The sequence below is a fragment of the Ciconia boyciana genome, chromosome 14, assembly GCF_034638445.1.
Source record: "Ciconia boyciana chromosome 14, ASM3463844v1, whole genome shotgun sequence".
NCBI classification, from domain to species: Eukaryota; Metazoa; Chordata; class Aves; order Ciconiiformes; family Ciconiidae; genus Ciconia; species Ciconia boyciana.
Genome location: NC_132947.1, coordinates 11,371,445 through 11,391,259, shown reverse-complemented (window position 1 = coordinate 11,391,259; position 19,815 = coordinate 11,371,445). Strand labels below are relative to the sequence as shown.

The window sequence follows — 19,815 nt, the reverse complement described above, 5'->3', positions numbered from 1 at the left end:
CCAGTGCTGCCTGGGCAAAACCCACGTGCTTCACCTGCTGCGATGCTTCTGGGGGAGCTTCCATCTCCATCAAGTTTGGCTGGACTAGGGACTCTCTGGGGAGCTGGCATGGCTGCGGGAGGGAAGCCCTCCATTCACACAGCACAGAGAATCGCTTGTTCTCAGGGTCTGGTGTGTGCTGAACCAACGCTGAGAGGTGGCAATGGGGGAACAGCCAGCTGCACTGTCCCCGGTCGGTCACTGCAACCTCCCCGTGGAGGGAGGCAGAAATCTGGCCCTTCTTACAAGGACTGAGGGTTTCAGTAAGGCTTCAACCTTAGTTCTGGGACTGGGGGCTGCCCATGGCACACGCTGTCCGTAGCTGCAGGAAGACAGCTTTTGGTGGTGGTGGACTAGTCCAATAAGCAAGTCCGTGTGTTTGCACCCAAGGACCTCTGGATGGCTTCTCTTTTCACAGTGGCAGAGTCAATTTGGGCTTTTCTCCCACACGGTCTTCTAAACGAGGCCAGTTGGTCTGCAGATTGCTAGATGACCTCCTGTTTCGTGATGGCGGGTTGCGGGATGGAGGTGGGCTGTTTTGCCACGGTTGCAATGGCTCCGGGCAGCAGCTTGTATTGCTCTGGTCCTGAGCCCGCAGGTGGAGATGGCTGTGGGGTTTCTGGAGTAGCTACAGAGAGAGAAACAAAATTAGAGGACTTGACAGCACTGGGATCGGTCCTCAGTTGTGCCAGGTTCAGGTGTAAGCAAAGCAAAGGCTCTGTAGCAAAACCATAGCTCCTAATGGCTTGTGTGTTTGCTGCAAGGCAGCCCAGACACACAGGCATGGTTAGATGCCCTGGAAGAGCCACAATAACAAACATCGAATGAGGGGAGCTACTGGCATTTTGACCTCTACTGGCCACTTTTTTGGTCAGCTGAGGTCATCTGAGCCCAAATTCCCAAGTGGTGGCCCCATGTGGTGGCCCTGTGTGGTGGACCAGATTCTCCTGTGTTTTTGCAGAGCGCAAAGTGAGGTGTGTCTGAACCATTCAAGGGAAGGGGAGCCTTTCAACTGATTTCAGTAGGCATTGGATGGGATCATTCATCCCTAAATTTAAGGGCTATGTAAAAGTTACAGTCTGCCAGGGAACATCTTGTTGAATCAGTAGCCTAATCTAATCTAACCCACCTCTCTGTTTGTCTTTCCTTCCTTTCTGCATAGGAATTTCGCACACACTCATTATCAGAGACTCTGTCTTGCATGGAAAGGTCCTTGCAAGGTAGAAACTACCTCCACAGGCATGCTGGAAAGCTCCTGGTTTCTCCTGAGAGCTCTCCATCTCTCTGGCAATACTCACACATCTGCCCATTGTGCATCTGAGGAGGCATTGTGTTGGCCACAATGACGTTTGTTCCCAGGTTCTCCTGGATCAGATGAGGGTGCAGGGGGTGGTGAGCATGCGGCGTTTCACTTGATGAGCCTAAAAACGTGCATATGACATTAGTTGCCACAATAACAGAAGGAGACAGTTCAGCAGGGCAGACCCACTGCACCAAAATTTCCAAGGCTTTGTGCATGATCAGCTTGTGCATATGTGACTGGAGCACACCCTTCCTGTTTTTCACCATGGATGCCTTGGGCTCGCTAACCCCTGCCCGCTGCCTGCATTTCCTCTTATACAGGATTATATTCCTCTCCTCCTGAGAACAGCACAGTGGCAACTTCTCATTTTGTTTTGTCCTACTGGATGCTCCCAGTAGAAAATCTGGGACACTTTTTCAACCTGACCTTTCAGACCCTTTTGTTCTGATGACTCCCTTCGGACACAGAGGAGGATCAGTGAAACAGCTGGCTGGTAGGTGTTTGGGTTTGCACAGCAAAGCTTGTCTGTATGCAGAGGGCTGGGGACACCTCTCTGTAAACAGATGCACAGCTAATGCATCTCTTTAGGTGAATAGCAGTGGAGGACTCTCTGTTACCATTGCCAATGACAGGGGGAGATGATTTTGTGTGAGTCAATGGCTAACCTGCATACAGGCTGTCTCCACCTTTTTTGGGTAGGGAACGATGGCTATAGAGGTTCTCTAGGGGATGGTGATCAGGGAACATTGAGAGGCCTCTTGTAGGACCCTCAAGTACTCACCTCCCAGCAGCATCTCCTGCAGCAGGTTGTCGATCTTAGCCATGCCAAAGAGCTTGACAAACTGGATCTGTTCTATCATCTGCCAGGTGATGCTCTGCAGCACAGGCAGCAGCAGCAGCAGCTCGCCGAAGCGGCCCCGTGAGTCATATTGCCGGTCATTGATGTAGTCCTCCAGGCTGACCTGCACCTGGTACCGCATCCGCTTGATCTTGGAGGGGTCACTCAGTCCTTTGGCATCTGAAACAACCCACAGAGCAGACTATCCAGGCTGCTTCCCTGGGAACTGCCCTTCAGTAATAGCATGAAGTCTGGGCGCAGGCCGAGGTGAGCTGTCTCTGATTCTCTATCGTCTGCTGGAATGGATGTTTTTTCTCTATTTAGGTTGACTTCTCCCCTCCCTCTAAGAACAGTTTGGCCCGGAGAGGGGACCAGGCAGCATTTCCACAACTCAGGACCAGTATTAGTCGGCATAACCCAGACTAGTCCCCTCTGATGGTAACCCTCACCAAGCTGGAGCATACCTGGGTCGAAGAAGATAATGGCTTTCAAGCAGGCATATTCATTATCATCTATCTGCAGCTCTTGGAAGGGGAGGACCAGCTCGTCCAGGATACGGATGGCCACGCGGTTCACCTCCACCAGTTCGGGGCAGTTCCGTGGGATGATGTGGTCGTTTCCTTTGGACAAGCAGCACAGAGACCATCGCCTTGTCATTGCCCAAGACTTATCAAGGGTGGCAAGGAGTTCAAAACCCAGGTAACCAATGGTGAGATAATTTTGAGGGTGGAGGACTTAAGAAGTTCCTCCTTCTGCCCCTTCCCTCGCTCAGGCTGCCAGAAATGATGAACTGTGTTGCCAGAGCAGCCTCTCCTTACTCAGGAGTCACTCAAGCAAGGGAAAGCTGACCGAGGAGTGAGAGCCTTTTTCTCAACCACACCACAGCCTGCTTACACAAACCGGGGCGGGGCAATGTGACTGTTCATAGTCCCCCAACTTTGCCACATGTCGTGGCCTTGATGTGAATGTCAGCCAGGCCCAAAGGTTGTGCTAGGCTTGCTAAAATACGGAAGAGCTCAAGCCACCCCCCTGCAAAAAGGATGCCCGGAACCACTGAACCTCCCTGTCCTTCACACTGGCAGGGAAGCTTCGCAGAAGCAGATGGGCCGGGAGCAGAAGTGTGCTCTTTACCTAGCAGCAAGACATCCTTGAACACCATGGACCTCTTGGCAGCTCCCAGTAACAGATGTTCTCCTGCATGTGCTCGCAGCAGTGCTACCTGCAAAAGCAAGAAAAAGTTATTTGGGTGATGCAGAGACAGAGACAAGGCTGTGATTTCACATAAGCAAGAGGGAAAGCCCAGCATTTCTGTACTGCACTCAAGGATGGGGAATGAGAGTCCCTCTCCAGTCACAGTCAGAGAAAGAGGTCAAAAAATTGTTTACTCCTGTGCATAAACAGCTATAAATCCAGCAGAACCAGTAGATAATAGACAGCACCTGAAACATCCCATATTCATGGCACATGTCATGAGCAAGACCATGCTAGACTGTCCCAGGACCTCACGCCAGCGGTGGGACATGTTCACAGCAGGCCATTTGCAGACAAGGCAGCTCCTACCAAGCGCAGAACCAGGGACCATGCTCCAGCCCGGGAAGTGGGGAGAAGTACGATCCACTGCTGTGGACAGCTGCTGTCCCTCTGGGCCGTGCCCACCTCCCACTGAAATCACGCTCCTGAGGACTCGCGTCCGCCCGGCTGGTGGGGTCACCCTCTGGTCATTCATTCCCTCCGCAGCAATGGGCATTTGGGCCACGGAAGCTGAAGGGATGTTTTTCTGCCCTGACGTTAATGATTGAAGTCTTTAATTTTACACCCTCCAGTGGCTCCTGAGAATGTTCTGAATCTTTTGCCCTCCTTCAGTTAAAAATTTCAGAGATTTAGGCAGAAACAGAAGTTAACGATTGGACAGCCTGACACAGAGGCTTCTTAATGTCCAGCCAGGAGCCTCTGCTGGAGAAAACAATCATTAAACATTGATGGAGAGATTCTGAAAAGTGTGTCCTGTTGGAAATGGTCCCCTTTTCTAGTGTGTTATCCCTCAGCATTTGACAAAGCCAAGAGAAGTCTTACCCTACCAGAAATGCCAGGACAATGTGTCACCCGTAGAAGAGATCTCTGGTTAGAAAAGACACTGATGCCTGAGAGAGGAGGTTTTTTTGCGGAGGATGAAAAAGAGTTATGCAAAATAAACAGAGTGGAGGTCCTTGCAAAAAGATTACACACACATGATGCTGGGGAACCTTTATCTATATGCCAAAATCTAGCCTCTCTCTATCGCTACCCAAACATGGGCGGATGTGTTAGCCGAGCTGCTTGTAATTACCAGAGCAGCAAAAACCTGAGCTTTCCTGTCTGATGAAACTTTGAGAAGGACGGAAAAACTGTGAGTCCTACGGGGGAGCAAAGCCCTCACGTAGAAATTTCCTGCCTAATGTAAATACAAGAAAGCTCAGTTTGAAACCACCATTTTTGTTTCCACAAAATTTGCTTGTTTGATCAGGGTTAAAGTAAATTACTTCAACAAGGCAAAACTATCTCATTTGATATTTTTTCTTGCAGTGATCAACCTGAGGTACATCATCCCATTGTGAACTAGGATAAATATAAAAGTTGTAACACAACAAAGTAGAACTTTAACTTTGAAATGAAATGGCTTTGCCCCAACAAACCCAGTACTTTGACATTTTGGTGCAGAGGAATAATGAGGGGTTGGGTATGACCTTTCCTATAAAAATGCTGGCAGAGATGATTCGTTCTCAGGCAATATTTTAATTACAATATAACAACATTTCCCAACATTAAATGTTCCCACTGGATATGTCTTGACTGGCTCTCATGCCCCTTGGGCAGCTGGCTTGCACTTAGTTTTGTTCATTCCTGCTCCCTGGCATTTCTGTCCTTCCTCCTGCACTCCCCTGAGTATCTGCTGCCTCTGTTCTCATACTGTCCTTCGAAAGCACTGATGGCATTAATTGATTAGTTTTAATGCAGCTCAGTCTTTCCTCTCAGGCCCTTTGGGATTGGGAACTGCTCATGATGAGGGATGGCTGGTCATAAGAGAATACCTATTTCAGTCGAGACGAGCCTGTGGAGCATGCTGAGAGCAGCCTCTCCTCTGTTGGAAGGCAGGGTTCAGACAATGTCCTCTTTAGGCTTTGTTTTCTTCTTTGAGAAATTTTGCAGCCCCACAATTGTAAAATGAGCTCACATGGAAATTGCTGCCGTTTGCAGAGTTACTGACCAGGTGTCGTGGTTTAAACCAGGACGCCAGGTTTACTGCCTCTGTTCCAAATGGCACAAGGACACAATGGGTTATGCAGAGCTGCCCAGGCGTCCGCTGGGCTGCAGCCTGTTTGCTGTGTAAATGTCGTTTGCCATTGGAGTCCATTTTGTTTTTCATAATTTTTGAGTTGTATTTGCCTTAGGCGTTTAACAGATTTCTTACCATTTTAAACAATTTAGCACTTGCACACAATAGTAAAGAGGGAAATATGCTCTGTGTTAACAGCACTGAATTCCCCGGGGCTTTGTGCTGCTGGGTTATTACTGAAGATCTCGGTTTTAGGATTCAGGGTTTTTTCATCAGCTGGATGCTCTCACTTTCTGGATATTGTTTTTCTTCATGATGTAAAAATTACCTCTAGATCAACAGGGCTGGAGACTGATCCTAGCTGAAGAGGATCCATGCTGGTTTTGTGATCAAACACTGGGAAGATTGGAAATACCTTCCTACCTGTGACAGGACCTGCGCTGGCCACTGCCAGAAGTGCTATACCCTGCCAGAAGTGCTATCCCTTCCCTCTGGAGCCTCCCCACCATCCAGACGTGCTGTTCAAGGATGGGCACACATCATGTCCTGCAACATCTGCTGCAGGCCTCTGAAATTTAGACTTACACAGGAGACATCTCCTTGTATCTCTTTGAGGCTGCCTGAGATCCTGCAGTATAGTTTTAGAGAGGATTTCAAACCCACTGTGCTTATCTTGATTATGGAATCAGCAAATGTCATTTCAGTAATTTGTGTTAAATGCAAATATATTTCTGGTTTTTAACTCTGAAGAGAGATTTTCTTATTGCCTTGAGAGCAAACTAGTGTTTCGTTTCAAAAATTCCACACCAGGAGAATGGATACAAACATATCCCCAGGCAAGAAGCAGAAAGATAGGTAGACAGGCAGATTTGGTTTTAAGTCTTGAGCAGACCTTAGGCTAGAAATCTGTCCTACTAAGTCTGATTACCCTAAGTATTTGTATAGCACTTCAGGTTTTCGAAGTGGTGCACAAACTATAATTAATAATTGACTGATAGACCCATGCAAAATGCGCACCTGATTATGTACCTAATTTGAGCTCAGTGTTATCGTGACTGTGCTCATCGACTGATTAGCTGCACATGCAAATGGCCTGCGCTGGCATTGTATGGATGCCGTTCCCAATCAGCTGCAGCAGTCAGGATAACAGAGTGGACAATGCGCATTCTCTTTGAAGGTCTCAGCTGCCAGGCTGTCCTTCGGCTCCCCGCTGCCTTCGCCAGGGCAGAGCGAGGTGGGGTGGATGGGGGGGACTTGCCTGGTCATCCAGGGGCAGCTCGCAGAAGGCAGGGATGTACTTGGCCCACTCCACCAACACTAGCAGCTGCTGCTTCATGGACTCGCACACGTCGGAGATGTTGGCAATCTTCTTCCCTCGGATGTCTCCGTTGATCACAGGAACTGGGGATGATATCTGGAAGGAGAGAAGAGATCCTTCAGCTTTCAGTGCCACAGAGGAAACATAGACGGGAAAATCCCCAGCGCATGGGTTGTGTTGATGCAGACTCCAGCATCAGCAATTACTTTTTTCTGTTGCACAACCAGCCCCCAGAATATGTGGGCCAGCACAACTCATCTATATTGAGATCAACCTTGGGATCTGTGAACGTGAAATGCTTCAGAGCTGAGGCTGTGGATCATCTTGGTAAACTGGCATGCCTTGAATAGACAGGAAAGCGCAGAAGAAATGTTTCTAAAGCCAAGGTCTTCTACTGAACAAATGTTCTCAGTCAAGATCCAGGAGGGAACAGAGGGGCTTATGTAGCAGTCAGCCTCGCCAGTAGCAAGGACATGTCCACCCAGTGCTGCTGCACAAGCTGCTTGGTTCCACCGAAGCGCAGAGAACTGCTCCCCCTTCCACCCTGCTTGAGCCAGTGCTTGGCCAGACCTGCCTTGTCTGCTTTTGACAGAGACACGCAGGGTCTACTTCTCCTCCTGTCTGAGTCAGCATCAGCACAAGGAGTCTCTGCTGAAGGTAGCTTTCCAGGTCTGAGATTGCTTTCTGTGAGCACCAGGTCATTAATATTTGACATTACCCAATTTGAAATGCTAAAGACAGACTTTAAAGACAACAACCTCCCACCTCCCCCCAGCTTTAGGCCCTTTTGGCAAAACTGCGCATGTGCAAACATGCCCGCAACACAGGTCGCGTTTTTTGCGTGTCGAATTATTTGTGATTGCAGAGGCAAATGGGGCCATTTCATTTGCAAAGGACAAGCCTGAGAGCTCTGCAAGTACGTCACACAGGGCTGGAAAGAACATCTCCCCCAAACCAGGCACCCAACCTCCTGGCCGGTTCTCATGCATTGCTGCTCACCCAGCTCATCTAAAAATTTGCCCTTAGTCACTACTTTATCCTCATGCTTCTGTAAGCAATTAACTCAACCCCATCGCTGCCCTCCGCCTGCCCTCTCTGCTCTTGTACAACATCAGCTCTTCCTGTCCTGTTCCTGCCAGCATTTTCAGCTTGGACCCTGCCAGCCTCCCCAAGGAAAGGGAGTTCAAATGCCACCTGTGGTTTTTTTTTTTCAGGTTGCATTACCTGGAAGCTTTCCAGCTCTCGAGCTATTATTGAATAAATAAGATTGTAAAAATCTCACCACATATTACCCTAATCAGAGAGCCCGGAAGGCTTAGCAAATAAATAAAGACCTCTGAGTGAGTGACCCGAGGTCTTGGAGAAAGCAGGTCCTCAGCAGTATCTTGTTCTAATTAGCTGGGCACATAAAAGTTACCAATTACCGTGCTGGAGCCTGCCTTGTTTAATGAGTCTCTCTGTGCTCTGCGGGAGAGCAGGAGCTCCCCTGGCTTTGTCGATGGTTGTAGTTTTTATCAGCAGACCCTGCTCAAGACTTACATATTGTGCCACTGCAGGACTCAGAGTCCCGGGACTGTCCTCCCCTTGCAGATCGGGTGACTTGAGACCCCATTATCTCACACTTCTGGGAGCAGCACCAATATTATCTTTGTAGGGTATATACATATATTGGGGCCTGCGTAGGACAAGGTGAGATGTGGGATGAGATTGGATATGCTTCTTGTGTACAGGATTGGCCCTTGGCCCTTCTGGCATATCCCCTCCTCAGGGAAGCAGACCTTACAGCCTGAGCCCTAGCGTGGAGCCCAGAGCTCGGCACGTCCTGTCCTGGAGCATCTCCAGGGGCAGCCGTCGGGGTAATGTGGCCCTTGAAGCAAGGAAGAGCAGGGACTGCCAACTCGGACCCCTCTTCATTTTCCCCGGGACAGGGAGTGCTGCTCTCCCCAGCTCCCGTGAAGAGTGGCAGGTCTTGCCTCCAGCACAGCCCCATCCTCATCACTTGTTCTCGCACACAAACCCTCCCCGCAGCCTGTGCGCTCCTGTCCTGCCCTGTGTCCTCCCAGACAGTGCTGATCTGATGTACACCATTTGCAATATCCAGATTCTTAAAGCAGAGTCATCTTTTCAGGTGAACACTCTAGGAAATGTCTTGGCAGTATGCTTGTGGAAATGGGGAATTTCAAGTAAACACTGGAAAGAATATCTGCATAAAACAAGCATGAAACTGATTCCTTGTGAAACTGTGCAGGAAGCCAGAATCTGAAGTTCCTAGGAGCCGATGGGGAAGGGAGGCTGCTCGTGTGAGGCCAGCCCCTCAGCTGGCTTTGGCGGCCGCAGCTCCTTGGATTTCAATGATTCTACCCTATTTTCTTCCAGCAGGCTCTCCAGCCTTCATGTGTCCCATCAAAGCAGAACAGATTATTGCATATTATTACAACCAACAATGGACCAAGGAGCACTAAAGGGATCGTTTCAGGTAACAAATGCCTGTGAAAAATCAGTGTTGAGTTGGCAGATAAGTTACTTAGAAAAGAGGTGGTAATTTGAAGACTCAGCTATTAAATACTCAGCTGGCTCCGCTGGCCAGTAGTGCCTGATGCTTTTGTATTTGCCAAAGAAGAAAGAAGAGATACCTGTTGTGCCAGGACTTCTGCCTGCAGTAAGACATTGATGGAGGGCAAGCTGCTGTCTTCGTAACTTGATCTCCGGGTGCTGATTCGGTCCCGTTCATTTTGTACAGCTGCAAGAGAGTATTTTGGCTGAGCGGCAGGTCGTTCATGGCAATGCACACCGAAAACTAGCACAGATGTTTGGCGTTCCCCTTCCTTAGCTGCAGTTTCCCAGCTTCCCTGCCTGGCAGGGCGGAGGTGCAGCTGCGTCTGGTTTGTGACGGGATGCCTGCGAGAGCTGACTACATCTGGTGGTCTGTTCTCACATTCGCTTTGTTAGGCTTTCCTGGGATGGGGTTGTTTCAGAACCCAAACACCTGGTTCAAAGCCTGTAGAGTTCAATGGGAAAGTTTCCTTTCAAAGGTTCCGGCTCTGAGTTTTTTGATTTCAAGATATGGGGTCTGAAACAGTGGTCATGCTCACGCATGCAGCCCAAAGCTTATGTGTGAAACGGAGGAGTCGAGTATCTGCCTGGCTTCTTTGTCTGTCCACTTGACTCCTGTGAGCTCCGTTTGGGAAGCTCTTGCACTGGGTAGGTGCAGTTGGAAAACTTCCATCTAAGCTACAATAAGGAAGGAAGTGCAGAACAGCTCCTATTTATCTATCCAGAGCAACAGAGCTCTCTCATACCTTACTGTAAAGAGAGTCCCAGGACAGGTTTGACCCCAACGTGCCTCCCTGCTTGGTCTAGTCTTGAGGACCTGGGCTTTGAGTCTAGAGGTGGCAGCAGCCAGAGCAGAAGTGCTGAGAGGGAGGATTTGCCTCTCTATCTGCCACGAGGCCGTGGGCTGGCCGTAACTCACCACGGCCACGCCAGTTAAAGCCATCTGCTCAAATAAGGTATTGATCGATGGCAGGGGAAACAGAACAGTCCCTGCCTTAGGCTGGTGGCTCTCTGGATTGATACGTTCTCAATGTATAAATCCACCTGATAAAAAGTAATAATTAGGCTGGGCCAGAAGAAAAGCCCTGCAGTCAGCGGCTGTAAATAGGAGCTCTCAAGGTTATGCTGCTTGTTATCAGTAGCAGGCCCCCGAGTTCAGTCACGCCATGATGTTTTCCAAATGTTTGCTCAGTATTAGCTGGTCATGCACCTAATGTAACTTCTATTGAATATTAACAGACAGCAGCAAAGCTCTGGGCATGGGATGAGCGAGCGCTGCAGAGAGAGGAGGATTCCTATGTTCTTCAGGAAAAGTCAAGCCAAGTTCCTTGCAATACCTCGTCCCCTTTAACAGGGAAGAAATGTTCCTGCTCAGAGGTGTTCTCACAGGCTGGTGTTCCTGGGGAAGCTGCCCCGGTACTGCTGGTACTTCCCTGTTGTCTTCAAGGACCCCTTTTCTCCTTAGTTTCTCCTCGAGGGGGTGTGAACTGGGGGGAGCACAGGGTTTAATTTCTCTACATGGAACAACAGGGCCAAATGCCTCCCTTTGCTGACATCAATGGGGTGAGCTCTGCGGGGCGCCAGGCAGCTCCTCTGGGCTGCTCCTGGCAGTTTGTCCCTCCACCAACAGGGCCACCAGTGGGGCCACCAGCAGGACCACCAGCAGGACCATCAGCAGGACCACCAGTGGGGCCACCAGCAGGACCACCAGCAGGACCATCAGCAGGACCACCAGCGGGGCCACCAGCAGGACCACAGCAGCCCTAGGTTTCCTTGCCACTGTGAATACTCCTGAGAACCAAGCAGGGCTAAACAAGGGGTGAATCCTGTCCCGTCGTGTCTGAGCTGTGGGGACCTGGAAGGGCTGCAGAGACAGAGAGGCAGGGAAGTTGGTGGGTGAGCCTGGGCCATGCAGGGGGGTGGATATTTTTACTTGTTTCATATGGAGTTAAATAGCCAAAATGCTCCACCTTGCTCTGGGTCCTTTCTGCTGTGGCTGATGTAGCAGATAAAACTAAGCTCTCTGCAGATGGTCAGCAAGAACCTATATGCACATTAGGAAAAAAAGGGGCAAAATGACAGTTGGACCTTTGCTGGACTCACCCATCCAGCTGTGGATTTCATGGTGACTCTGGGGCAACAGCACTTAGAGCAGTTTCCCCAAAGTGTTTCCAAATTCCCAGGTTTTCTTTGAAGTTTCTGCTTCTCACTGATGTTGGGAAGCATTCCCAAACTGCTCGGATGCCCGTCTACGTGGGAGCACAGGTGATGTGTGCGTCAGCGTGAGCGACAGTGAGCTGAAGAGGCCCGGGTGTGATTTGTGTGTACAAGCACTGGCAGTTCTGAGACACAAGCATGGCCCTGTGACACTCTCATGGGCTTGTCTTTGCTGGCATTTGAGAGGTGGCCTGAGAAGGGGCCCTGAAATTGGATTTGGGAGCACGCAGGGCCCCCATGCCTTGCCCTCAGCTGTTGGGACGATGGCTGCTTGCAAGAACTTTGCATGGATGGGAGCGGGAAGGTTGACCACATACAGGGCTCATGACTGGAGGCCAAAACTCTCCTTAAACCCCCCTGTGATGGGGGTCTGGGTCTGTGCACAGAGAGCACTGTGGAGGGAAGACAGGGCTAAGACGGTTGGGCGAGCATGTACACAGCAGGGAATGGCCTTGGGCTGTGAGGGCTTCCTCAAACATATGCAGCCAGCATGACTGCTGCTGGGGGGAGCACGGGGAAGCCACGCCGTCACCCACCTTCCTTCTTCATTCCTGCTCGGAAGCACTTCTTAAGCCTGCAGTATCGGCACTGGTTTCTTTTGTCTTTGTCTACCACACACTGCCTGTTAAACCTGGGAAGAAAGAGAGGTGTTAGGAGCAGCAAGACTGAGCCTGAAGGCAGGACAAGACAGAGCCCCAGGCTCCAAGATATGCTCAGAGCAGGTTCCCAGAGGCTCACCCTGAGAAAGGAGCCCAGGTCTGTGCCATTTCCATCCTTGCTTTAACCTGAGGTTTCTTCTTTGCACTGAGCATCTCAGCCATCTGCTCTACCTCTGGATGTTCAATAAGGAGGGGCTAGAGCTGACAGTCGCACGCAGGAGCTCAGGCTGCTGGTCTTACTCACTAACCACTAGGCATAGGATGCTCCTGATGGACTAGCAAGCCCTAGTGAAGTCAAAAGCGTGAGCCAGGAGGGTCAGAGCCAACTTGGTAGCCCCTGTTGTAAGTTAGATCCCAGTTAGAAGGGAGGAGGAATGCATTTATTCTGAATAAAAAAAGGATAGAAGGTTGTTCTTGAGCTAGTAAGGTTAAGAAGTGGGTTTAAGTCCCTGCATCTCTCCAGGGCTGTGTCTGCAATCCAGGCAGGTTGGTTCTGACCTCTGGACAGCTTCGCTGGTGTGCAAACAGCTCTGCAGCCACCTGCACTTCAGAGGGGACTTGGGAAGCAACCAGCTCCTTTCCTCCACACTTATATCACCAAATCCATCGCACGTGGTGGGGCACACACTGATCTCCCATGTGTGGCTCTTGCATGCAGAACAAGCCTGGTGACCATTTGCAGCATGAATTTCACTTGCAAATTTGCTCTAATTTGCTGCCGATTGATCAAGCTTGCAAAGTAAAGACAAAGGCATACAGAGCTGGGAAAGGGCTTGTTTCTACCGTGCTTTTTAAAGCCCCAAGCTAAGATTTGCCCAAATGCGTGCCTGAAAGCAGCTTTTTAAGCATTTCTGTAGCACTTAAATAAAATCCCTAGTCTCCAAAGAACTGGGCACCTTGGCTTTTCCACTGGAGCTGTGGGGAGGGGGCTCCCTGGGCAGCCAGCTTAAACTGCCCTGGAGTGCAAGTGATAATGTGCTTCACGTGCACTCAGAAACCTGGGGCTTCTTTCTGTCACTCAGATTTTAGAGACATGAGTCTTGAGCACTTCACGCTCTCCAAGTGGCTGTCAGGCCATCAGGAGTAACTCACTCAAAAAGCCCAAGTGATTTAGACACTCTGAGCTGAGGATTCCTCGGTTTCCTCTGCAACTCTCTACGTGTGGGTTGCTCAGAGCACGGAGCAGGCAGGTCACAGCCGCTGATGGCACGGGAGAGCCGTGGGCTGCCACCAACAACACAAGGAGCAGTGCATGAGTTGCAGGAGCAACATGGGTGCCTCATCCTCAGAGACATGAACTCTGTGCTGCCCAGCTTGTTGCTCCTTAAATGTTCTTTTATCCTGTAACAGGCAGTGACAGCATTTTAGGTAGATGGCAGACAGACTTCCATCTCGTGATGGAGAAGGGATGGGAGGCCACTGAAGTGCCCCCAGGGAGCGAGTGAGGTTTGCGCTGCACTCAGAGCACTGAGTAGCAAGGTGCTCAGCCCCTGTAATAGGGCTTCCTCCGACATCACCTTGCTTGCTGGCCACATCCACGGTTGGCCATATCCATTTGCCAGAACACATGCTTGGCCCCTAAAGAATGGGGCAAGACCTCCCTGGGTCTTTCCCCGGTGATCACTGGAGGGCAATCCCAGAGTGAGAGCGGTCTCTGACCCTTCCCAGCTGGAGGGTGAGGTCAGGGAAGGTGGTGGAAGGCACGGGGAGGATGAAGAGGACGAAGGACCATGCTGCTGCGCTTTGAGGCCTTTGCCGTTCAGCTCCTAGGGACTGCTTTGTCTCAGCCACGTGACTCTGTCCCCTCTGTCCTTACCTGCAGGAGTACATGTGGTTCTTCCGGACGCTCCTCCTGAAGAAGCCTTTGCAGCCATCACAGCTGGAAGCCCCGTAATGCTTCCCCGTGGCGCGGTCCCCGCAGATGGCACACAGCGCGCTCACCCCGATACTGTTGGAATTGTTGAGGTTGGCTGCTTCTGATGGAGACGTGTCTGCTTGGGGAAGGCCACAGGAAGAAGAAGAAGACAGTGAGACAGACAGCCAACATTTCCTAACTCAGTTTCCAGTGAGAGACTTGATTTTTGGAGGAACCAGGCAGCTGCAGTCAGGCTGTGTGGCAGGGGCTGGTCAGGGAGGTGTGTAAGGAGTGGTGGGTGCTCCGAGTGTCTTAAGTCATTGCATTTTGAGTGTGCAAAAGCTCCCCATGTGACAGGGTGAGACAGCTCCTCCCAAAGGCCTGACTCCAGCGATGCCTTCGGACAAAGCAGAAACCCATTAGCAGAAGTCACAGAGCAGAGCCACGATTCCTCGGGGATTTGCAGACACTTTGGGCTACAGTAGCGTGGCCAGAGAAAAAGCTGGTGCAGAGGTAAAGCTGAGGTATTACAGCGCAGGGTGAGCAGCTGATTTATTAGAGAGGTGTTTGTGTTATAGCACCGAAAGAACCCAAGACAGCCCTGAGCAGGAGCTATAAGAGAAATGAGGTGACCAACTCCCTTTGCTGGAGAGCCTCTCTGCCAGGCATGGAGCTCCAGCCTGCAGGGTGGTTCTTCAGGAGAACAAGACTTTAAGTGCATAACAAACTCAAATGACTTCAGCTGGAAAACTCATGTGGGCAAACACTACCCATGCAAGGAAGGACTGATCAAGCTAACCCAGAAAGAAAGGGTGATGCTATGGCACGGAGAAGGACGTACGCTGGGTATCTTCCAGAGTCTGGTAGCACCACAGCTGAGATTGATGTCTTACAGTCCTTACAGACTGGCGGGGCTGGCACTTGCCCGGCTCTTTTGGGAGGATGGGGAATTGCAGCAGCCTCTGTAGGACATCTGAAAGGCTCGAAACCCTACAAGCCCTACACTAAAACCCCTCCAGCAAGCCAAACAAACCTCAAGGCTGAAGGGATCAGCCCTTAATTCAGTTGATCTAATTGTCCCCTCCCATGTACATTTTCCTGTATCAGCACGGGCACGTTCTCCTGCCTCAGTGGAAATCCCAGTTACAAATGATACCCAGGAGCTACAAAGCCATGGAGACCTGCTGGGCTTTTAATACTTGAGTCTATTGGTCCCTGGTCTCTGGGTCTGGCAGGGATGCAGTTAACTCTCACCCCGGGGAGGGCCACAGCCGCTCCCACTTGGCACCCAGCAGCAAGGAGCTGGGTGCTATAAAAAGGCTGGTCCCAGCAGGGCTCCCTTTGGTAGCTGGAGCATGGGTGCTGGGAGAGGCCAAGGCAATGCTGCCTGGGGCAGGGCTACAATTTTAGCTTTTAATTTTGCAGAGAAAGGGGTATTGCAGTAGGGGCTGCACAGCCTGCTCGTGCCATCCCTCGGCAGGAGTAACTGGTGTGGATCCAGCAGCGAGCTAGCGCGGGGAATCTTGAGCCAGGCCCTTCCCTGGCTCTGGCAGCGCCTTTCATTTCCCTGCCTGCTTTCTGTCTTTCTAATTCCTTGTGTCCCTCCTGTATTTCTTTCTGAGTCAGTTTGCTGCATCCCTGCCTGGCACACCCTGTCACACAGCTGCGTTTCTGTACGTGCAGCGCTGCCCGTGCAAAGCTCCTCTCTCCGCTCCCGAAGCCCTGGGCTCCTCCCAAGCCTGTTCTGGCTGTCTCTCGTCCCTACGAGCAGCTTGCCTCCAAAAACATCCTTCCTCCCAGTGCATCCCAAGGGCTCGGCTGGATGAAGGTCATTCCAGAAGGAAAGTTAGACTTCCAGTTTCAGCTAAACATAGGACTTGCACGAGAGAGGAAGAGCTGATCTGCCTATAATCACATTACTTGTGTATCTGTGACAGCCCAGATAAATCTCTTTTTAGCAGTATATCATGCTGTAATCAGATGAACATAGAACAGGAAAAACTGGCACTGTTATCAAAGAAATTACAGCATCTTAGTCTAATAACCAACCAATAATTAAATTATTGCCTAATGGATAATTTTCCAATTAAGTTTATTTCATAGTGCCAGAAATACGGGCTTCTGGCTGATGCAGTGAAGTGGGTTTAACGGGATTGATTTGCAGTTAAGGTAAGTGGAGGAAAGAAAAAATCTGACTTTGAGACCTCGCAGCTGAGACTTGTGTTAGGACAGGAGCTCCGCGAGAGGTCCCCAGGCCTGTCTGGACACAGGGTGTGTTTGGCCTGTGATGGTGGCAAACTTGGTCAGTGCTGAGCAGCCACCGGGGCTGGAGCTGCAGAGCTGTGCGGGGCAGGGGCTGAGCTCTCCTGCAGTCCTCGGCCAGAACAGGAGGCGGAGGTTTTGCAGGCAGAGGTTTTGCAGGCAGAGGTTTTGCAGGCGGAGGTGCGGGCAGCTGCTGGAACGCCAAAGCAGCCCTGGAGGCGAGACCTGCCCCTGGTCCGGAGCTGGGCAGAGGAGGAGGAGAGGTCTTGGTGCTGCCTGACCCAGCTGACTCGTCCATCCTTAGGGCATATTTCATATCTCACCTGATCTCGTCATGTAGAATTACTGTGTCCCTCTGCCCTGCGGAGCCCTCGGTCCGCGGGGGCCGAGTCACAGCCCCCTGTGCAGGAGCTTCTGCGTGCTGGGTGGGAGAGGGGCATGGAGAGGGACCAAGACCGGGGCTTGTCCCGGCAGGTCCAGATGGGCATCGGCAGAGCCGAAGGGGGCTGCTCTCGGCCCTGAGACCCCTGGGTGGGTAGGACCAGCCCCTGGGAGCAGAGAAGGGGCTGCGACCCAGGGCACAGCAGAGCCCCTTGGGCACCACAGTATCATGTCCGTGACGGAGCAGAGCCATAGCCCAGGGAAGACCTGCACAGGCTGTGAGGGGAGAGCCCGCGCTGCCGGCACAGCCCTGCTGGGACAGGGGTGCCCCAGCAGCCTCGGTGACGCAGCAGGCAGGAGGAGAGGGCTCGGGGGGTCGCCTTCTGCGGTGTGCTTCGTTTAGTCATTAACCTCGTATTTAGAGAGACTTTAGGGGGGACTTGGAGAGGAATCTCCTGTTATCTCTGAGCATTTAATCACCAGGACTCCTTGGTCCCCAAATGGGTGGGCCAGTATTGCGAATCCTGGTGGGTTAAGTGTGGTCCTACCCTCCTGAGGGGATGGGAACGCTTGTCTATCCCGGCCAGGTCCCCTCGCCCCTCTTCCTGGGGGCTGAGCCTCCTGGCCCAGCAGCGCTTCCAGGGAAGGGGATGCCACCCCGCACCCCAGCGTGCACAGGGAAGGGCCGTGGCCTAGGGGCAGTGCCCGAATCGCTTTCCGTAGCGATTTCCACCCTTGCCAGGCATTAAATGGCTTTCTGCGCTGAGAAAGCCTAGCTCCAGCTGCTGCTGGGGTGGGACTGTCTCTGCTCTGGAGCCACAGGCTCAGTTGTCTGTCTGGTGAGCCCTCAGCAGCGTTTCACTTGGAAACTTTTGGCTAGTCTTTTCTCTTGGTTGGGGTCTGGGGAAGGTGAGACCGCCCTGCGCTCAGCCCCAGTCCCTGGGCTGAAGGTCTGGTGGGGACCTCTCATTGCACCCAGCTCCTGGCGTGTGCCCGTCCCCAAGGTGTCTGGGCTGCAGGGCACCATCCCACCTGCACCGAGCACAGCGTTGTTCCACCACCTCGAATTCTCCCCGGGGGAAGAAGAAACCCCGCAGCGAGCTGCTGGGAACCCCATGGCTGACACCCCCGCCGTGCCCCAGCCCTCCCCGCATTTCAGCAGCCACCCTGGGGACTTGTCCTGCAGCCCCCGGCTCGTCCCACCGCTGCGGAGGGGAGAAGATGGAGGGGACTTACCGTTGCCCATAGCCAGCACCTGCATGTTCTCAAACTCCAGAGTGGTATACGCCGGGTCTAGCGCCGCGCTATAATCTGCCATCTCCATGTCTATTAGGGCTTTGGAAAGGCGCATTATCATCAGCAAACACGGGCCAGATTGTACCGATTCCCTTGTCCGAGGCTATTGGCCCTTCTGCCTCCCTCTGCCTTTGCTGCGTCCCCTATCTGTTGTCTTTTATTTCAAATATTTCTCTGAAAGGATTTGCTGAGCCTCAAGGCCTATACTCCCCAGAGGGGTGGAGGCAGGAGGCAGGGGGTTAATCTTTAATCATCTCACCCAGTGCCGAACGCTGCTAAGCTGGTTTTTTTTTGGTGGAGCAGCAGTGATTCTTGTTGACTGTTTATTACTGAATCTCGAGGTGCTTTGCCGATCCCGGCTCCCGGGCGCAGGCAGGACCGTGGGAGCAGGCGTTCGCCGCCCAGGGAACACCTTCCCGGGCTGTTGACCTTGATGCTGAGCTGCCGGTGTTGGTCTTAATTGTACCTGGGGTGGAAAACTTGGAAAAAACCCCGCCGGGAGAACAAGGTTGCTCTTCACTTCAGTCACTGCCTTCCCCTCTCCACAGTTGGTTGCCTTCTCCCCCTGATTTTCCCATCTTTCACTCCCTCCATCCCTCCCACACCTTTTCCTTTTTCTCCCTCCCCGTCAGAGAAGGTCAGCACCTGCCTGGCAATTTACACGTTGCTATGCAAAGTAAGATGTACAACTCCTTTTACTTCCCTATAAACCGAGTTTTACAGGGGCTGGATGCCCTATAAACAGGTCCCACTCTGCAGCCGTGCCCAAACAGTGAGCAGGGCCGAGGGGTGGCACGGGTGCCCTGGGCATGGCTGGGGCTGCTCCTGTCCCACCGATGGAGCCACCCTGTGCCGGACACCCTCCGGCCTCGGGTTTTGACTAGCATGTCTTAAAATTTTCATTAGGTGTTTTACAACGCAGCAGAGCTTTGCTCTGCAGCGGGATTTTTCCTCCTGCAGAGGCAGCCGCCGCCAGCTCTCCGCCACCCGCCCCGGCGATGGTTCTGCTGCCTCGCCCAGACCTGGGGTCCGACCCACTGGTGCTGGGCAGGGGGGACGGGAGCGACCGGCAGAGCTGCCTGTGCTGTCCTCCTTGCTAACCTAGGTGCTCTCCTCCCCAGCTGGCCCTGGGCAGGTCATTCCACTTTAGACAGGACCGAGACATTTCAGTGTAATTGCAAGATCAACGAGTGGGCACTTAATCGATCGCTGAATGGCATCGGCTGGATGGCGCAGGAGAACCAGCAATTAATGGCTTGGTATCAGCTCGCTCTATGTTGAAAACTTCCCCCTGATTTCGCAACCAGCAGTGGGGGACTGAGTCCACACGCTGCTGATTTGGGCTCCCAGCTGGCTTGGATTTGTGCGTCCCAGGCACCCCAGTGCAGCCCCGGCCCCGCTGGCACCCCGAGCCGCCCTGCCTATGGTGGCATCACTGTCACAACGTGACACCAAGGTCTCTGGCTCCACAACAGCACCTGCCTTCGGGCAGTGATGCTAGCGACGATTTGCTGTTCACATTTTAGGAGCACAAAGGATTGTTCAAGCAGCCCTTGCCCCCCAAAACTACAACCTATGTAGCACTCCCAAACAGCTCTTCTGCCCTAAGGCTACAGGTCTGCAGGAGCAGAGCTGAGCACCGGGGAGAGCCCCTGTTTTCTCACTTGGAACTCGTGATAAACAATCCTTTGCTGCAGGGGAAACAGTCATCCGGTCTGTGCTCCCAAGAGAGAGGCCAGAGCTCTCCACACTCACGTGCCAATGGCTCTTCTCTTCAGCAG

At 52.1% G+C, this 19,815-nt stretch overlaps 1 protein-coding gene across 3 annotated transcripts; it reads right to left on the bottom strand.

Moving 5' to 3' along the window:
- Positions 1-524: 524 nt before the first annotated feature.
- On the bottom strand, positions 525-18,095 carry HNF4A (hepatocyte nuclear factor 4 alpha). 3 transcript variants are annotated; one of them, XM_072879136.1, is made up of 10 exons: positions 17,975-18,095; positions 14,057-14,234; positions 12,118-12,212; positions 9,445-9,551; positions 6,752-6,907; positions 3,312-3,399; positions 2,645-2,800; positions 2,124-2,360; positions 1,338-1,460; positions 525-667 (listed from the first exon to the last, which is right to left on the bottom strand). In XM_072879136.1, the coding sequence occupies exons 1-10, from the start codon at positions 18,093-18,095 to the stop codon at positions 525-527; spliced, it is 1,404 nt and encodes a 467-aa protein (XP_072735237.1). The 3 variants fall into 3 exon arrangements, with proteins under 3 accessions (XP_072735237.1, XP_072735235.1, XP_072735238.1); XM_072879134.1 differs by having other exon boundaries at positions 525-671; positions 1,312-1,460; positions 14,057-14,231; positions 17,975-18,089; XM_072879137.1 differs by having other exon boundaries at positions 14,057-14,231; positions 17,975-18,089.
- Positions 18,096-19,815: the final 1,720 nt, after the last annotated feature.